The following is a 19427-nucleotide window of genomic DNA, read 5'->3' on the forward strand; positions in this document are numbered from 1 at the left end:
GGAGTGATTGTCAATAGTTTATTTTGGCCGTGTGCAGGGATTTCCAGGACCTGGCCCGACATGCAATGAAGCTAAAAAGTTTAATTTTATAATTTTTTAAGGAGATCTATGAAATATTTTCGGTTTAGACATTAAATTGTTTTGATATTTTTCCGAATCTGAAATTGTACCATCTTAGTGGACTAGATTCGGAGCCAGTCAGAGAGGGGTTCCATGTCCATGTGAAGGAGACCTCCACCTGTTCTTCGTTATTTCTTAGTGGACTGTACACATGTGCAGTTGACCTGTCAAAGTTGGGTATTTTTTATATCAAGTTAGGAATTTGTTTTTTTTTTGTTAATATTTGTTAAAAATGGGTAATTGAATCAAATTCCCTTTAAAAATTAACATTTATAATTCTTATATGTATAATAAAGATAATAAAAATTTCTCAAAAATGAAAGAAGTCTTTTCTTTTACTAGAAAATTAATATTAATATATATATAATTGGGTTGGGTTAGCATTCAGATCGGGTTCAAGTTGGATTTGGTAAACCCACCCCACCTTGAACCCATTCGGGGTTATTTCCTCAACCCCATCCCCCATTCGTAGTGTGAAACTAAAACGAGGTTTCTAGGTCAGGTCGCCTCCCCACAAAAATTGGTTCAGTGCTCACCCGTAATTCCAAATATAAATTTATTTTCATTGTTATGGAATAGATCATTTGGACTCATGAAAGGAAAAAATTTGAGTTGTTACATTATCTTGCAATGAGAGCCAATGTATATTATATTCAACTTAGAAGGGTTCTTAGATGCAGACTGGGCCAGATTCCCGGATGAAATAAAATCTACTTTGGGATATTGTACAATGGTTGGACGAAACTTAGTTACATGGAGAAACAGGAAGCAAAATGTTGTCTCAAGGTTCAGTGCAGAAGCATAATACAGGACCATGGCACACACAGTGAGTGAGCTTCTTTGGATTAGGGCTTCACTTGTCATATCAGCACTTTTTTAATATTAATTATTTATGAACTTACCTCAAAGAAACTTGAGGAAGGAACCTAATGGATAGAGAGCAGGGGACAATGTGAGAGAGGAAGGAAGGAAGAGGGCTGATGCAGGTACATCAAGGACTTAGGGAACGAAAAAAAAATAGAGAAAAGGCAACAAATTTGTGGATCTTGGATGCCCCTTATAGGATATCCATTACACTAGTTATTGGTGATTTAAATGCTAGAAATTGGTTAAGAAACTTCTTTCTAAGTCTCCCTCTCCATTTAATAAGATATGCATCTAAAATTAAGAAAGTGATATACCCTTTAGATGCCACCATTTTCCATATTTCCTTCTTTTTATTGACAAAATAAATTCTCCTCAGCGCTAATTACAGTAAAATGAGATCCTGTCCCTTGCAATGGAAGTACTTCTATTCCAAATTACATTAAAAAGATCTGAGTACACCCAATAATCCTAAGGAAACACCTTCGAAGGAAGGAAGAAGAGAGTGAAGGGAGAAATGAGATCTTAGGGAACTTTTAATCAAACAGCTTTGCCATATCGGAACAAAAATTACAATGTTCAGAACCGAAAATGAAAACAAAAAGGGAAAAACTAGAGATGATACAAGGTTTAGGCTTATTCAGTTTGCTTATATTAATCCCGAATCAAATGACCCATACTGATAAACGAACGAAAAAATGCACACCCCCACTTTGAAGTGGCAGAAGAAAGTTCTTCTTCGTTATTGACTCTTCATGATTTGTAGTATATGAGGGCAAAAACACTCCCTCTATACTGGGGGTCCTTCTAAACGAATGTAGTCATAGAGGAATCCTTGGAAGGGGCTGATGCTTTTGGTCTGAGTGAAGAAGAAGATATTCCATCCCGGCTGGAACCAGTGACTCTGCACGTCGATGCTGTACAACCAATGTAATCCATGGATTCCGTGTCTAGCAATTGCATTGTCACGTCCTATGGTGGCACTTCTAAAGATGGTAGTTGTTTGGTCGTTTAAGTGAATCTTCAAAAACCCAGAAAAAAGTTTTTTTAAGTTAGGACTTTTGGATAATGTTGGATAAAATAATTCAGGGCTTAATTGGTTGTAAGATTCATACGACTAATTGAGATAAATGTGCTGATGCTATAGCCACTCGAAGTGTATATGTCCCGGCTCTGATACTTCTTAGTTGAAATCTGATCTGCCATGTCGTGGGTTTGTACCTGTAATCATCGATCTTCCTGCATCGAAAAAATTCAGACGTTTTGATTTTTTTAGAATAAGCTTTAGGCTCCCAATTGAACAAGTAGCCTGAGCAGGGTAGGGGAAGGGAGAAAGAGATCAGACCTGGTAACATGGGCGAAATACCAATCTTTTCGGTAATCGCTGAGACCAACAGTGTAGATGAGATCATTTTCACGAAATAATTCCGCGTATCTTTCCCAAAGGCCGTACTGCCGAAACCTGTGAATTTCAGAGCGTTGGTTTGTTTTTACAATTGAATCCCATATTGCAGTGCAGAGAGAGAGAGAGAGTGTTGGAAATAATCGACGCTCGTCTCTTACGGAAAATTAAACTCTCTCTCGGGACAACGAAGCTCTCTGAACTTTCGTTTTATTTCTGGATGATGAATTACATAGCTTAAGGTCCTATTTATAGACATTTGGATTTAACCTACACCGCATACATCTTTCATCGTTACCGAACACGTTCACTGGTTCTACCGTCTTCTTTGCCAGCGCATTGAGCTTGCCGACCTCCTTTGCCGACCTCCTTGCCAGCGCATGGTGCTTGCCGACCTCTCTTGCCAGCACACTGAAAATCCGAAGCTTCTATTTGATGGGCTTCGTGGATCAAGGTTAGTTTCCAACACTCCCCCTTAAACTTGATCCTGTAACTCCAAGTAGAGTCCTTAACCTTATGAAGTCTTCACTGGTCAATGGCTTGGTAAAGATATCTGCAGCTTGATCTTGTGACTTCACATATTCAGCTTGCACATCCTTTCTTGCAATGCACTCCCGTATATAGTGGTAGCGAATGTCGATGTGCTTGCTTCGATCATGGAATACTGGATTCTTTGCTAGAGCAATGGCTGACTTGTTGTCAACATAGATTCTGGTAGGCTCTTCTTGTATTAAGCCTATTTCTTCCAACAGATTTCTGAGCCAAATAGCATGACACACGCATGCAGTAGCTGCAACATATTCTGCTTCACAAGTCGACAATGTGACAATCTGTTGTTTCTTTGACATCCATGTGAAGGCGGTATTTCCCATGAAAAATACAAAGCCAGTAGTACTCCTTCGGTTGTCTATGTCTCCACCCCAATCGCTATCGCTATATCCAATAAGCTTGTAATTTTTAGAAACTGAATAAAACAAGCCTAAGTGCATAGTACCTTGTAAATAGCGAAGAATTCTCTTTGCAGCCTGAAAATGAGTGGTGGTTGGAGATTCCATGTAGCGGCTGACCAGTCCAACTGCATACAGAATATCCGGTCTTGTACAGGTGAGATACCGTAGACTGCCTACCAAACTTTTGAAAAAAGTTGGATCTACGTTTTCTCCTTCTTCATTCTTGGATATCTTGATTCCGTATTCCATCGGTGTGTTGATTGGCTTGCAATTTTCCATTTTGAACTTTTTCAAGAGTTCTTTTGCATAACCTTCTTGTGAAATGAAAATTCCATCTTCTTCTTGCTTCACTTCGATGCCCAGATAATAAGCCATAAACCCGATATCTGACATCTCAAATTCTCTGGCCATTTCGTTCTTGAAGTCATAAAATAGGTTTGGATTATTACCTGTAAAGATCAAGTCATCCACGTAGAGGCACACAATCAGCACATCTTCCTTTTTGATCTTGATATATAGGGCATGCTCGTATGGACATTTTGTATAACCATGCTCTTGGAAATACTTGTCAATCCGGCTATTCCATGCTCTTGGTGCTTGTTTTAGCCCGTAAAGAGCCCTCTTTAACTTCAACACTTTGTCTTCATTTCCCTTCTCTTTATACCCTAAAGGTTGCTCGATGTAAACTTCTTCTTCGAGAACTCCATTTAGGAATGCAGACTTTACATCCATTTGATGTATTTTCCATTTGTGTTGAGCTGCAAGAGAAATGATTAGTCGTATAGTTTCTAAACGAGCAACAGGAGCAAATACCTCATCATAGTCAATGCCGGCTCTCTGACTGTATCCTTTGGCCACTAATCGGGCCTTGTGTTTTTCAACGTCTCCCTTGGCATTTCTCTTTGTCTTGTACACCCATTTGACACCAACGGGTTTATGCCCTTTTGGGAGTGGAACGAGTTCCCAAGTATTGTTCCTCTCGATAGCCTTAATTTCTTCATCCATGGCATTTTGCCATTTCTTCTCTTGAGCAGCTTCATGGAAGCTTACTGGTTCACAACCAGCAAAGAGACAGAAAAGAGTGAGATTACCAGATGACTCGGTTTCTTCATATATTTCTCGAAGACTACGTATCCGTGGCGCAATTCTCTGGCTCCCACTGGAATGTGATGAAGGTGACTCATCTCCGTGTGTAACGGCAGTAGATGGAGTTGTAGGCTGCATTTCTCCATTCTGTTCGACCGATATTGGTCCATCTTCAGATGGAGGGGCGATATTGAAGTCACTATTATGAGATCCAAAATCCCATAATCCTTCTTCGTCAAACACCACATGTCGGCTGATTACTGTCTTCTTACTGGCCGGACTATACAGCTTGTAGCCCGTGGAACGTGTATCATAACCAATGAAGAGAAAACTTTCGCTTTTAGTATCAAGCTTGGTTCTTCTTTCATCTGGTATATGTACATGAGCTATACTCCCAAAGACTCTTAAGTGGGAGATACCAGGCTTTCTTCCCTTCCATGCTTCTTGTGGTGTTTTTCCCCAAACACTTCTTGTCGGCGATCGGTTTGATAAATAAACCGCACACGCCACAGCTTCTGCCCAAAACTCTTTAGGTAATTTCTTGCTTTCAAGCATACTCCGAACTATATTGAGAATAGTTCGGTTCTTTCTTTCTGCCACTCCATTTTGTTGGGGAGATCTAGGAACTGTCAGTGGTCGACGAATTCCATTTACTTCGCAGAATTCTTGAAATTCTTTGGAAGTAAATTCTCCCCCTCGATCAGATCTCATGGCTTTGATTTCTTGACCACTTTCCTTCTCTACTGAAGCTTTAAATTTCTTAAAGACTTCAAATACTTCTGATTTTTGTTTCAAGAAATATACCCATGTTTTTCTTGAAAAATCATCAATAAAGAGAAGAAAGTAGTTGCTCTTACCTAAAGAATTTGGCTTGATAGGTCCGCACACATCTGTGTGGATTAGCTCAAGTGGCTTCTTGGCTCTTGACTCTGATCTCTTCGGAAAGCTTTTTCTGAATTGCTTCCCTGATAAACACCCTTCACACACTTGATTCGGGTGAGTCATTCGAGGTAGGCCTCTCACCATATCTTTCTTGGACAATAGCTTTAAAGCTTCAAAATTTAGGTGCCCAAAGCGAAGATGCCACAGCCACGATGTATCTTTATAGCAAGCCTGTAAACACTTGGCAACATCGTTTTGTATATTTAAAGGAAACATTCTATTCTTTGACATATGTACCTTTGTTATCAAATCTCCTCTGTCATCTCTTATAAAAAGGCTATCATCTTTCATATGAATGTCATAGCCCTTTTCTAAGAGTTGACCCAGACTCAAGATATTATTTTTCATATGTGGTACATAGTAGACATTTGAAATGAATTGATGACTACTATCTTTTGCTCGAATAAGAATGTTACCTTTTCCTTGTACCGCCATGGTGGAATCATTTCCAAGAGAGACATTGCCACTGATCGATTCATTGAGATCGACGAACAAGCTTCTTCTTCCACACATATGGTTGCTGGCCCCTGAGTCAAGATACCATGTATTCTCTTGCTCTTCATTGCTGTTTCTGTATGCTAATAACAGCGTTTCTTTTTCTTCTATATTTGCTTCAGCATAATTTGTTTCCTCAACGAACTTGTTCTTGGGAGCTCTACAATCTGAAGCATAATGCCCAAATTTCTGGCAATTATAACACTGAATATGAGAGTGGTCATACCTGGAAGTCATGTTTCCTCTTCCACGACCTCTTGTTGAGGTTTCACCTCTCTCATGGCTGTTGTTGGAATTGTTATTCCAACCTCTTCCAGAGTCGCGGCCTCTTCCACGTCCACGGCCTCAGCCTCTTCCTCGACCACGCTCATTTCTTGCGTAGCCTTGTTTTTCACCATCTTCTGTGATCTGTGTCCTGAACAGTTGTTCAGAGAGATCTTTCTTCTTTTTGTGTTTTTCTTCATAGGCTTGCAACGATCCTTGAAGTTGCTCTATCGCCATTTCTTCCAAGTCCTTCGTTTCTTCAATCGTTACAACGATGTTCCTTGGGTTTACCTGTTCCTTGGGTTTGCTAAAAAACTGTTGAAGTAATTTGGGTTGGGATCAGGGATATAGAACTCGTTTGCTGAACGGTCTGGAATACCAATCTCCCACAACGTCGGACCATTTCGTGGAGGTTCATATACAAGATCACCCAGAACAACGTCGTTTCCTGTATTTCAATGGCCTTATTAATGAGTTGAAAAGAAACGTCAAATCAAGTCATTTTTTCTTGATTATTTGTTCATAGGTTTTGAATGATGATTGTCTTCTGTTAGTCACTGACCTGGTGTAACAGTAATCGGTTCGGCAAACTTGTAATCACCGATGAAACCAGGGACAAAAGCGTATAGATTGTAAGTTCCTGATCTGACGTTACTTAGGGAGAAAGACCCATTAGCGTTTACTCTTCTCCAGAACTGGTAACCCTGAAAAAAAGGCACGCCATCGAATCACAATACCGTTTATAGGAAGTTTATAAAAGTAAATTTGATGAAGAAGACAGATCAGTTATTATGTCGAAATACATTTACCTTAGTTTCAGTTTGCCATGATCCAACCTCTCCAGGCGGAGCCAAGCCTACATAGGCGGAAGCTGCCGGCAAAGAAGCACCTTCATTTAGGTACCTGATAACAGAATAGTTTGCATTTACGTGATGATCGGCAAGTTTACTTACTTCAAATCTGAAATCTGATAAAAAAAAGGAAGAAATGCAGAGAGTGATTCTGATATTTCCATTACCTGTCTCTCGCACGTAGTCCACCGCTGACTGAACCACGCTGATGAGAACGAGGGTAGTCAACAGAAGCTGGAAAACTATATGGCCAGCTTCTCACCTCTTGTTCCATCTGCAATAACCAGAGAAAAAACAAAAAAAACAAAATTTGTAAAAAATGAGGGCAATTTACCATCAAAAAAAGCTATAATTCTCTGAAGAAGCAACGGCAGGATCCAGACCTTTCTTTTTGCGTCCTCCCAGAGTGCAGGAATCCCAGTTCCTTCTTCAACTGAGTTGAGATAGATGAAGATAGGCCCATAGACTTTCTTCCATGGCTCTCCTTCTTGAAATGTTGTCTTCATATCATCTCCAGAGTAATGGTTGCTTTGAAACATCTGCAAAAGAAGAAAAAAGTTTACCAGAGGGGAGAGAAAATTTTCTTGCCTAATAGGAAGTACTGCAATATCTAATTATTCTGTAATCAAAGAAATTTACTGAGCAATTTAATTTCCTTATCGGACTTAAAAGATCGTGACCCATTATTATAACAATATCGCCAGATTCAAGTTCTCCATTAAAACCAGTTTGTCAAAAAGAAACTTACTCCGTATGTTCATATATTTTTAAGGAAGCTTTTGAAAATATTTCTTCCACCGAAGACTATCACAGAAAGCTTTGGAATCAAACGATAATAAGGACTTACAGCAAGCGTGGTAGGTCCGCCATGAGATGTGAGCTCCTGCTTCATGGGTCCTCCAACTTTGAACTCGTCGCTGGGAGTAATCTGCCAAAAACCGATCCGAGCGTCGGAGGAGATCCAACCATGTACTTTGTTGTCTTTGTTCTCCAACGAGTACTGGTACTTGTCGTCAACCTGCGTACCACCACCAGGAATAATGTCCGATGCTTTATTAAATGTGGAGAGGAACAACAAATGTGAAAGAGAAACGGGTTGATTTGATTCTTAGCTACTTGCCCTTCCTTTTTCGTCGTGGTTGGTGGCATTTCCGAGGAGAATAGCTTCTTTGAATTCTAAATTGTGAGCTTGACGACGGTCATTATCCTCAGGCATGACATGCTGCCTCGTCCCGTCCGCCACAATGTAGTGAAAGCTGCAAGTTTCCAGTTTGTTTGATCATGATCTCAATCTCAATTGGACCCTTTTGTGTGATTATATTCCTTTACAGTTTCTTGAGATGAACCTCATTGTTTGAAGTGATTATCAGTAGTTTATTTTGGTCTTGTGCAGGGATTTCCAGGACCTGGCCCGGCATGCAATGAAACTTAAAATGTTTAATTTTATAATTTTTGTAAGGAGATCTATGAAATCTTTCAGTTTAGACATTAGACCGTTTTGATCTTTTTCCGAATCCCAGTTAATTAATCGTACCATCGTAGTGGACTAGATTCGGATTTACATTTACAGAGGTTGCCCGAAAGAAGCGTTGCCGTAAGAGAAAAGGTTGCTGGATCGGAACTCAAAAAGGAAAAAAAAAAAAAACTGAAAGAAGCCGATCCTCAGTATCCTAACTCTCTCTGTAATAAACGATTGGAAAACTTTACCTGGCTCCCCTAAGTTTGAAAACGATCCTCGTCTGTGCCATCTCAAACTCGGGCCATCCTCGAGGGCGACTGTAGATGGCGTAACTGTAGAAACCAGACGAACCCCTCAGCACGACGAATCTGCAATTTAGTGTTTTGCGTTGTTTGCACGTTAAATTAAAGATCAACGACACAAAATGAAAGATCAGTCGTCTCTTCTTCTACGAAGACGACGATAGAGTAATATTCAGTATTCACCTCTTGTCAATGTTCAAAGGAGCTTGGTCGCTGCCGTGAGAGGCATTCCATGTTCTAGTGAAGGAGACCTCGACCTGCTCGTCGTCCTCACTTATTAATTTGAACTTTCTTCCCTTGATTCTACAGAGAAAAGATGGATTGCTTTTTCAGTAGAGGAAGGTTCAGTCCCTCTCAGGCTTTTGTGTTAACGAAAAGAAGAGGAAAACACACTTACACTTCGTATTTTCCCTCCCTTCCGGGGTCATTCCAAACAATATCCCAGTATCCCCTGTTAACTTCTCTATTGCGAATCTCCAACAAATTATCTAAGCCGTTGTAGTTGATGCCAGTGACGATCCCAGCAGGTGTCGACAATGTGAGTTTCAGAATCCCGTTATCGATCTCAACCTGCAGTCTCGTCATGAGAGAAGGAACCATGAAAGCTAACAGAAGAAATAGTTAAAGAGAATATCTGCAACTGCTACGCTCAGAAACCAAAAGAGAAAAGAAAAGGCTGACAGGGAAGAAGAATTAAGATGAAAAAGTTTTAAGTAATGTGAATTTCAGAATCCCGTTATCAATCTCAACCGGCAGTCTCGTAATTAGAGAAAGAACCATGAAAGCTAACAGAAGAAATAGTTAAAGAGAATATCTGCAACTGCAACGCTCAGAAACCAAAAGAGAAGAAAAGGCTGACATGGAAGATGAATTAAGATGAAAAAGTGTTCAGTACATATTCTCTATAAATCTTCAACTGCACCCCTCTCGGCGATACTATTTGCCCCTGAGCAACCATGAAAAGTGTTAGCAGAGAGACGAAGCAGCTAACCCATGAACGACATCCTTTCACAGCTACAGTTTCGATTGAGAACACCATGTTTAATTCCCTCAAAACCTCGGATCAGGAAATACACGACTTCTCTCTCCTTTATATAGTAAACCCCGTATTCCAAATCCGGGGTTCTTGACATGAATCAAACAAACACTTCTCAAAACGAAGACACTTAGACGTCATCCAATCAGCACAACTCTCCTAATCTCTTCAATCCGAGTTTCCATTCTTTTGACTGGAAAAGATAGATAAGTGGCCAATTAGAAATGGATTGAAAATTTTAAGGCAGGAGAAGACCACAGTGGCAGCGTTGACGAACAGGGTTCAACTGATCCTACCATTTGGAGAAACAAAAGACACGTTAAAGATTGAGATGCCACACACTCCATTACACGTTAAAGACTCTGATGCCGCCTAACCCTTTGTACCTAAACGTCCTTACAGATCCCACCTGTTTGATTATTTTCCTGTTAAACCTGCTACGTCTTTGCTGATCACCAGGCTCGAACTCTCCGTCCCATCATTGGGTCAATGCACAAGACAAGTTTGGTCATATTACTGTTAAGTTTGGCGGACTTGTCTGAAGTGCAACCAGAGTAGGAGAGGAGAAGTTTCATACTTGTGATCCAGATTACAAGATAATACAATGGCATACGACTGCAACCACATGTTTGTAGTGCAATAATATTTAGCCTATGAAATTTCATGTCACATTTGGCAACCATTGACATGGTCTGCCTTTTTATCAAAATATACAGTATTATGTAGTAATCAAACTTTTGTTTTTTTGTACTGGCAACTTTTTATTGAGGATGGAATATATGTTAAATTTGTTAGAAGGAATTGTTGGGACTTGATAGAACAAGGGATCCCTACACCAGAAGCAGGGGTAGACCTCATAAAAGGGCAAAAGAAGGTGATTACAAATGCCAAGTTGAAGGATTTGAAGGCTAAGAATTATCTCTTCCAAGTCATTGATCGATCAGTCTTAGAGACTATTTTGAACAAGGATACATCGAAGAATATTTGGGACTCCTTGAAGCAAAAGTACAAGGAGACAACACAGGTGCAGCGTGTACAATGACAAGTATTTCGAAAAGAATTTGAGGCTCTCAACATGAAGGTAGGAGAATATGTGAATGAATATTTTGTTCGAACCCTTACTATAGCCAACAAGATGAGGGTTCATGGTGAGAAAACGGAGGATATTGTGGTCATTCAAAAGATTCTAAGATCTATGACTACAAAATCGAGGATGTTGATTTTTGTATACAAAGCAAGAATTCAGGAGATGAAAAATCCGTTTTTTGAAATATTAAAATGACTTACAAATAGCCTTATAGAAAACAAAAATTTCTTCTATTTGACAATCGAGAAGAACCGGTCTAAGGACTAAAAATAGTCCCGAACAAATCGTGTAGCTTCAAGAACACGTCAAGCTTTAAAGGCTTAGTCATTATATCTGCAACTTCCTCATGCGTATGAAAATGAACCATCTTTATTATTTCATCTTTTGTGAGCTCACAAAAATGAAAACGAACACCAATGTGTTTGCAGCGACCATGCATCACTGAATTTTTAGAAAGCTTGATTGTTGAACTATTATCACAATAAACGGTAGTGAAATCATATTGAGCATGACTGAGATTTTCCAATATACTTCTTATCCATATTGCTTAACAGGCACATTAGGTTGTAGCAATGAACTTAGCTTCAGTAGTGGACAAGGCAACTACTGGTTGTTTCTTCGATGACCAAGACATTGCTCTTGAGCCCAACATAAACACATAACCTGAAGTGTTTTTTCTCTCGTCTAAATCCCCAACATAATCACTATCTGTGTAGGTGATCAATTCCTCTCTTCCTGCCTTCTTGTAGAACACACCAAAATCAATAGTACCTTTCAAATACCTTAATATCTTCTTTTTTGCTTGAAAATGAAGTTCAGTAGAGCAATCCATGACTCTACTGATGAGACTCACCACAAACATAACATTTGGATGAGTGGCAGTCAAATACATAAAATTTCCCACAATCTGCTTATAGAAAGTACTGTCTATCCGCACTCCATCTCCATTTTTCATGAGTTTGAATCTAAGAACTATAGGATTGCAAACTGGGTTACACTTGTCCATGTTGAACCTCTCTAACACGTCCTGTATATATTTCTTTTGACTAATAAAGATTCCATCTCATCTTTGCATCACCTCAATGCCAAAAAAGTATCTCATTTTTCCAAGATCAGTCATATCAAATTCAAACCTCATGTGTGTTTTTAAACTCATCATTCCTAGTAAATATAAGATCATCCATATAGAGACACACAATTAAGATCTTTCCTCCATTTCCAGTCTTGATGAATAAATTATGTTCATGGTGGTATTTTTCAAATCATTCTTTCATAAAATAGGACTCTATACGACTATACCAAGCTCGTAGATCTTGTTTAAGTCCATACAAGGTTTTTCTTCAGTCTTAAAACCTTCTGCTCATTGCCCTTTTGTTCATAGCCAGGAGGTTGTTCCACAAATACTTTTTCACTTAGTTCACCATGGAAGAAGGCTGATTTTACGTCTAATTGGTAGATTATCTAAAAACTCTTTGCTATAGATGTTGTTTGGTTATTTGTAGTAAAAACTCTAATTCCAGGGCAAGGAAGAGTCGGCACTGCCCTGGTGTTTTGCTGGCAAGGATCATGAACCACGTCTCAGGAATTCCTACATTTGAACATGTTCGTTGACCATAATAACAGTAACGATCTCAGGAATTTTTTAAGGCTTAATATTAATTAGAGAGAAATTAGATAAATGGGCATTGAATAGCACGGGAAAACCCGAATAAGAAACAAATCGGTTTAAGATCCGTTTTGGCTCTATTTATTAGTTTCCAAAGAAAGTGTCTAGTTACTGTCTGCAACTTAATGCGCTCTTCAACTTTTCAACTCTCTTTGTCAGGCACGACGCGTTGATGGCAGGCAGATACAGTCGTGCTGCCCGTAAACTCTTCATGACCGGTGGCCAATCGCCATGTCTGTTTAAACCAATAGAAAATAAAAGAAAAAAACTAAAGATGATTGGATCATCTTCGAAATCATTCCCGCAGGACCTATTTTTTTTCTGATCCTTTGGATAAAAAGATTCATTCTCTTCAAATAAAAAACTAGTTGAGTACCTTATTCAAGAATTTTTTTTTATCCAATCCGTTGGAACAATAGAAAAGGAAAATCCCTTATGATACACCAGATCTCTAGTGGACTTCTCCGTAGGATTCGAACCCGGATGAAGTTCTGAGCATCTGTCAGAGAAGAAAGGAAGGATCCCAAAGAATGGATCTTTCTTTTAGTTGCGGAATCTCTGTTTGATTGATTAATGTGTGATATTCCGATTCCTCGTTCCTAATGGAATCGAAGCCTAAGGGTTGAAACCCCGCGAAAGAAACACTTCTTGGATTGCAAAAATTTTGGCTATTCAGTAAAGGTCAAAACAAGGATTCGGTATAAAAATGAAAGACATTTTTTGCAAAATAAACGTCCTATATCCTATAAAAAAAGGAATTTTACCAAAATACCAATTTAAAATAACTTATTTATAATAATAACGAAGACCAAAAAATATTTACAAAACTACCGAACTTTGACCGGTCCACTATATATGTGGACAGTCAAAGGCGACGTAAGCTTTGACTGCTTACGCGTCACCCCGTCATCAGAGCGGCACTGTAGATGAACACATAGGCTGCCAAGTCATTATTATTGACATGTCATCTGTCACATCATGATAAAATTTTGAATAAATTTTTAAAAAAATAAAAAATCAAATACACTTTTTATTACCTAATATATGAAATAAAAAATTAAAATTTTTTAATAAATAATTAAAAAAATAACTCTTACTTATTTAACACCATTTAATATCAATAAAAATATTTATTAATTAAAAAACATTATCATTATACTTTTTATTACTTTATATTTTAAAAAATAAAATAAAATAAGTAAAATATTAGATTAAAAATATTTATAAAGAAAAAAAATCTTACTCTTAAGTCTTACCACATATTATTGATATAAAATATTTATAAATTAAAATAATATACAAAAATTTATTTTAGAGTTTAAAAATACAATTTATTTGTATACTTTTAATCACCTTATTTAAAAAATAATAATATTTACAAATTTAAATATTTATAAATAGAAAAAATCTAGCTCTTACCCATTTATTATGAATTTAAAATATTTATAAATTTAAAAAATCTTACTCTTAAGTTTTACCCATATATTATCGATTTAAAATATTTATAAATTAAAAAAATACACAAAAAAATTATTTTAGAGTTTAAAAATACAATTTATTTGTATACTTTTATTACCTTATTTAAAAAATAATAATATTTATAAATTTAAATATTTATAAATAGAAAAGATCTACCTTTTACCCATTTATTATGGATTTAAAATATTTATAAATTTAAAAAATCTTACTCTTAAGTTTTACCCATATATTATCGATTTAAAATATTTATAAACTAAAAAAATATACAAAAAAATATTTTAGAGTTTAAAAATACAATTTATTTTTATACTTTTATTACCTTATTTAAAAAATAATAATATTTATAAATTTAAATATTTATAAATAGAAAAAATCTACCTCTTACCCATTTATTATGGATTTAAAATATTTATAAATTTAAAAAATCGTACTCTTAAGTTTTACCCATATATTATTGATTTAAAATATTTATAAACTAAAAAAATATTTAAAAATAATATTTTAGAGTTAACAAATAAAATTTATTTGTATACTTTTATTTGACTTATTTAAAAATAATAATATTTAGAAATTTAAAATATTTATAAATAGAAAAAATCTAACTCTTACCCATTTACTATGGATTTAAAATATTTAAAAATAAAAAACATACAAAAAATATATTTTAAATTTTTTAAATGCAATTAATTTGTATACTTTTTATGACCTTATTTACTAAATAATAAATTATTAAAAAATACATTAGTTAATTAAAAATCTTACAACACCTTTTATTATTAATTTAAAATATTTATTAACTAAAAAAATATGAATATTTAAAAATATGATAGAAACATTGAAACAAAAAATGTTAAATTGTGGTCAAGGTAAAAGAGATTGTTAATGGGATCCATGGCGTCCCAACATATTTGACATAGTTTCAAAAGACTCAAATTACATTTCTTGAACCAAGTTATAACACACCCAATTTTTCTAACAAACTTCATAGAGGACGAACCAAATAGACTCAAGATATAAAGCAAACCCAACATAAAATTTATTTAGCAAGATAAAATTATACATTCAACAAGTTTAAAAGTTATCTCAAGTCTCAACAGCCAAAGGTACTCCTAGCTCATTCATCATCATAATGCTCCTTTTCCTCATCATCAGAGTCATCCTTCTGCCAAGTAGTTTCATCAATAAGAGAAAAATTAAAATCTCCTTGTAACTCTCATCTGATATCATTGCATAACTCCATGCATATGCATAATCTACAAAGCCATTCTAGTCTATCTCTGAGTCTATCCACCCATTACCAATCTGCACACAGTTTTTAATCTTTTTTTTCTTAATTTGAAAGCTCTAAATATGATCAATGGAAAGTCGTATATTAATAAATAATTTTACATTAAAATATCAAAGAATATTAAAATTCTCATTCCAGTCTTTTTTCTGATTATAACAAAGGGCCTTGCCTGAAATTTCTTCATTTAGATAAACATATCGATCTTTGTCGAAACAACTCTTCCTTCTCTGTTCTGAAAAAGGAAAAGCACATTGAGGCATGAAAGTGAGGGACCATGAAACTAGCGCGACTTTCATTACAAAAAAAGTAAAAGAGGGAGAGAGAGTACTCACCTTTTACAGTGTTATCGCAATGAAACTCATCGGCATGTTGAGACTTAATTGTCATTTGAGAAATTCCTTTCATGCCCATCTCCTTGATGGGCATCAAGATCTATTATCAACACCCTGCATAATTCATATACAGCAAAAACAATATGGCGAACAGAGTGAGACATCTGCATACACAGAATCCTCCCCTTTCTGCAGAGCAGTGATGAAACCCTCCACCAGCATTTATGGCTGCCCACGTTCCTATGTGGGCAGCCATAGAAAAATGGATAAGCATTCAACAACAGCAAGGATGAAATGATTTTACACAACTCAACAACAAACTGAGCATGTTAAATAATATTAAAAGAGTTCTAAGTCACCTGATCAAGTTTCCAAATAGTAAACCTAGTCTCTTATATCTACAAACCTCTTCTAGTAACCTTCTCTCAGATCATTCATGGCATATTCACCAAAATTAAAACAAAAGATACAAAAGCTAGCATTATTCAAAAGGGCTTTATAGGTTAGTGTTCCCAATGAGCTTTTATGCAGCTAATTTTAAGAAGTGACCACTTCCTTTTATGGTTTCCTCGGCTTAATAATAACTTCAGAAATCTAGATTATGTTTCATTGGTCTTCGAAAGACAGATATTGGGAGAAAGAAGCTTCAGTACTGACTTTATACTAAAAATTTTGTATATTGTTGATCTTTGAAAGGACAGATCAAGGGAGTAATATTCACAACCATAATATGAGGTAAGAAAGCAGGCGGCCTTTTCTAATTTTGCAGTAAGCTTAAAGTGATGCAACTTTGAATTGATTGAACAAATCCATATCAACATATCCAAAAGTAAACATGTGCAATCCTACACCCAGTGGCCCAAAAGGTCAGTACGTATTGTAGTTACCACTAGAAGATCCTCCTCCTCTAAAGCTTCAACTGGTTCCACTATCTTCTTCTTGTCGAAGACACCATATTCCATGAGAAATTGACATATGCGATTCCATTTCGTGAAATCAAATGGATGCCTATGTAAATAATAAAAGCCAAAAGACACAGACAAGGATAAAAGGATAAGTTAGTTTCAACATGGAGAATTAAATAGTTTGGACCTATAATTACAATAGAAACCAAAAGGGTTGATAACATTTCCTGAAACAAGACAAACCTTACAAGCATTAAGACCACATTTCTTTACAAGCATTTGAAGAAGCAGCTTGACCTGATTTGAAAAGACATTGGATGTAGCTGTTTAAAAGTGAATTATCTCAAAAGTTGACAAGTTCTTACCTGCTGGACAAGTTCTACAAACAAATTTGGAGGACCCATCCAAGTTTTTGATTGATTATTTCTAGATGGGAAGATCAAATCTTGAACCTACATGAAACGAGGAAAAATAAACCTTAATGCATTCAACTAACTACTCTATATATTGAAATGAAACAAAAAATACAATGGAAACGATTGAATTATTACCAGTCTTTACACGAATGGTGAATCATCAAGAAACTGAACCACTGACGTGCCCTCATCTTCAAACAAGGGTTACCAAATGGGCACTAACCACAACTTCCACCCACTAAGAATGGCTACAAAATATAAAATTTTAAAATGACTGATTAATACATATAGAATACCACAATATAAACGACAGTTATCAATAGTAATACTTAACATTTCATGAGTAATGTAAATGTTCACCTTGGATTGCTACTTCCTGGAGTGTTTATCGGGGCGAGCGTTAACTGGCGGGTTTCGACATTTTCTAGAGTTATGCCCCGATTGTTTACATGTACCACAAAAATAGGTACCACGTTCTCCTTTATCCATTTCTGTACATATACGAACTGAACGTGGACGACCTAGTTGCTTCTTTGCAATTGGTGGAACAACTCAAACACCCGTATTAGGCCAATAAAGTTTATCTTCATGAGGATAGAATCCAATTGCATATATTCTTCTATATGTCTCTATTGTATACCAACGACCACACAATTGATTGAAATCATAATTGATTTTTGCACACACTGCAATGGCATGGGTACAAGGAATTTGTTCCATTTGAAAATGGTTGCACGTACATGTCATATTCACCAAATCAACCTGATACAACCTTTCATCATCCATAGAAATTTCGTACATATTATTCGTATACTGATATACACGACATGCTCTTGCTTTATCCCTCTTATTTTTCAGAGAAACATCAACAAAAGGAGTACAAAATGATGTCATCTTTCTTGAAAATTCATGTCTTTCCACAAAATATTTATTCAATCTATGAAAAGTTGCTGCCACCAATGCTTGAATTGGAAGCCTTCTAGCACCTCTTAGAACATTATTAAAGCTCTCAGACATATTGGTGGTCAACACACCAAAGCGAACATTGCCATCGTGTACCAATGACCAAAACTCAGGTCTCAATGGTCCTTCTGTCAATAATTGTTTTGCTCTCTCACTTCGTTGCTCAATCAACTCCATCGTACGATCAAATTCAATAATATTTGTCTTCCTTGCTGCAGACCATATGAGAGCATTCAATGTATCATTTTTGAACGTCTTCTTGAAATTGGCAACTAAATGATGCACACAAAAACGATGAAAACATTTTGAAGGTAGAAATTTTCTCTGGACCGCCCTTAATAAACCCTTTTGACGATTTGAGATCAGAGTAAATGGTTTTTTTTTCCTTTAATAACAAAACGATCTAGACAAGCTAAAAACCACTCCCAACTGTCTTAATTTTCTGATTCAACAATAGCAAAAGCTAGAGGAAAAAGACCATTGTTCCCATCAAGAGTAGTAGCAATCAATAGATAATGAGGATACTTCCCATATAAATGTGTTCCATCAACACTAATAAGGGGTCTACAGTATTGGAATCCAGCAATGGATGGCCCAAATGCCCAAAAAACACACTTAAACATCCTTTCATGGCCAAATTTTTCACAACACAGTATAAATTCATTAGCTGGATTCACCTCTTTTATTGCATCTAAAAACCATGGCAAAAGATTATATGATTCATCCCAATCACCATAAATTACTTTTATAGCCTTGCATTTTGCTCTCCATGCTTTCGCATACCGGATAGAGATATGATACTTATCTTTCATGATCTGCTGTATATCATTAGGACTCAAAGTAAAATTCGTCCTCACTGTTGGCATAATGACTTTACAAATGAAAGATGATGTACACACTGGATTATCTTCACGAATAATACTATTAACACAAGTGTGATCTCCACCATATTTTCTTATCTTAAATTGACAAATCATTTGATCACATGATGCAGAAACACTCCAAGGACATCCATCTTCACCACATTCAATTTTATAATCACAACTGCTAGACCTTAATGTCTTATACTTAACATGTCTTTCAATCGAGTATTTTTTCAAAAAATCTACCATTTGGGACTTATCCTCAAATATTTGACCCACGTTGATATTATTTGATGTTGAGTCTAAAACATTTATTATTCTAGAATCATCTTTGATACATCTAGTATTAACCTCCCAGGCATCTTCATATATATCCAGGTACCCAATTGAATCTGTTGTTTCAACTCTATTTGTATGAACCCTGACTTCGAATATCTCATCCCCATCCCCTTCACTATCTTCTGAACCAATATCATAATCACTAAAGCTATCACCCAACCTACTTTTAATCAGATTCTCTACCCATCCCTAGGGACACTTGGAAACTAAATAAAATATAGACAAAAAAAAGACCATGTGCTGGTTATGTATAACACCCGAATCTCCTCACCACATGGCAAAATCATTCCATAACACTTTAAAATTATTCAACAACAT

The 19427-nt window shown here is 36.3% G+C and overlaps 1 protein-coding gene across 1 annotated transcript; it reads right to left on the reverse strand.

Annotated features, from left to right (window-relative positions):
* Nucleotides 1-1774: 1774 nt before the first annotated feature.
* Nucleotides 1775-18084, reverse strand: LOC137947633 (uncharacterized). The gene is made up of 18 exons (XM_068793430.1): nt 17698-18084; nt 16894-16980; nt 16772-16825; nt 15624-15723; nt 15461-15523; nt 9133-9340; nt 8919-9038; nt 8682-8801; nt 8095-8230; nt 7822-7992; nt 7358-7513; nt 7142-7248; nt 6933-7026; nt 6686-6827; nt 6415-6571; nt 2330-2446; nt 2100-2223; nt 1775-2005 (listed from the first exon to the last, which is right to left on the reverse strand). The coding sequence occupies exons 1-18, from the start codon at nt 18082-18084 to the stop codon at nt 1775-1777; spliced, it is 2574 nt and encodes an 857-aa protein (XP_068649531.1).
* Between the last annotated feature and the right edge of the window lie 1343 nt (nt 18085-19427).

Source organism: Aristolochia californica, unplaced genomic scaffold (genome assembly GCF_029961685.1).
Source record: "Aristolochia californica isolate CCGP_79_NKW_82.1479 unplaced genomic scaffold, dmAriCali1.0.hap1 SCAF_13, whole genome shotgun sequence".
In the NCBI taxonomy this organism is placed as follows: Eukaryota; Viridiplantae; Streptophyta; class Magnoliopsida; order Piperales; family Aristolochiaceae; genus Aristolochia; species Aristolochia californica.

Excerpts from the sequence above, each read along its gene's own strand:
- LOC137947633 (XM_068793430.1), bottom strand. The coding sequence starts at position 18,084 with ATGGAGTTGATTGAGCAACGAAGTGAGAGAGCAAAACAATTATTGACA. Across the intron at positions 16,826-16,893 it reads TTGTAGAACTTGTCCAGCAG|GTCAAGCTGCTTCTTCAAAT; the intron begins GTAAGAACTTGT and ends TTTTCAAATCAG. Across the intron at positions 8,802-8,918 it reads CCTTTGAACATTGACAAGAG|ATTCGTCGTGCTGAGGGGTT; the intron begins GTGAATACTGAA and ends ACTAAATTGCAG.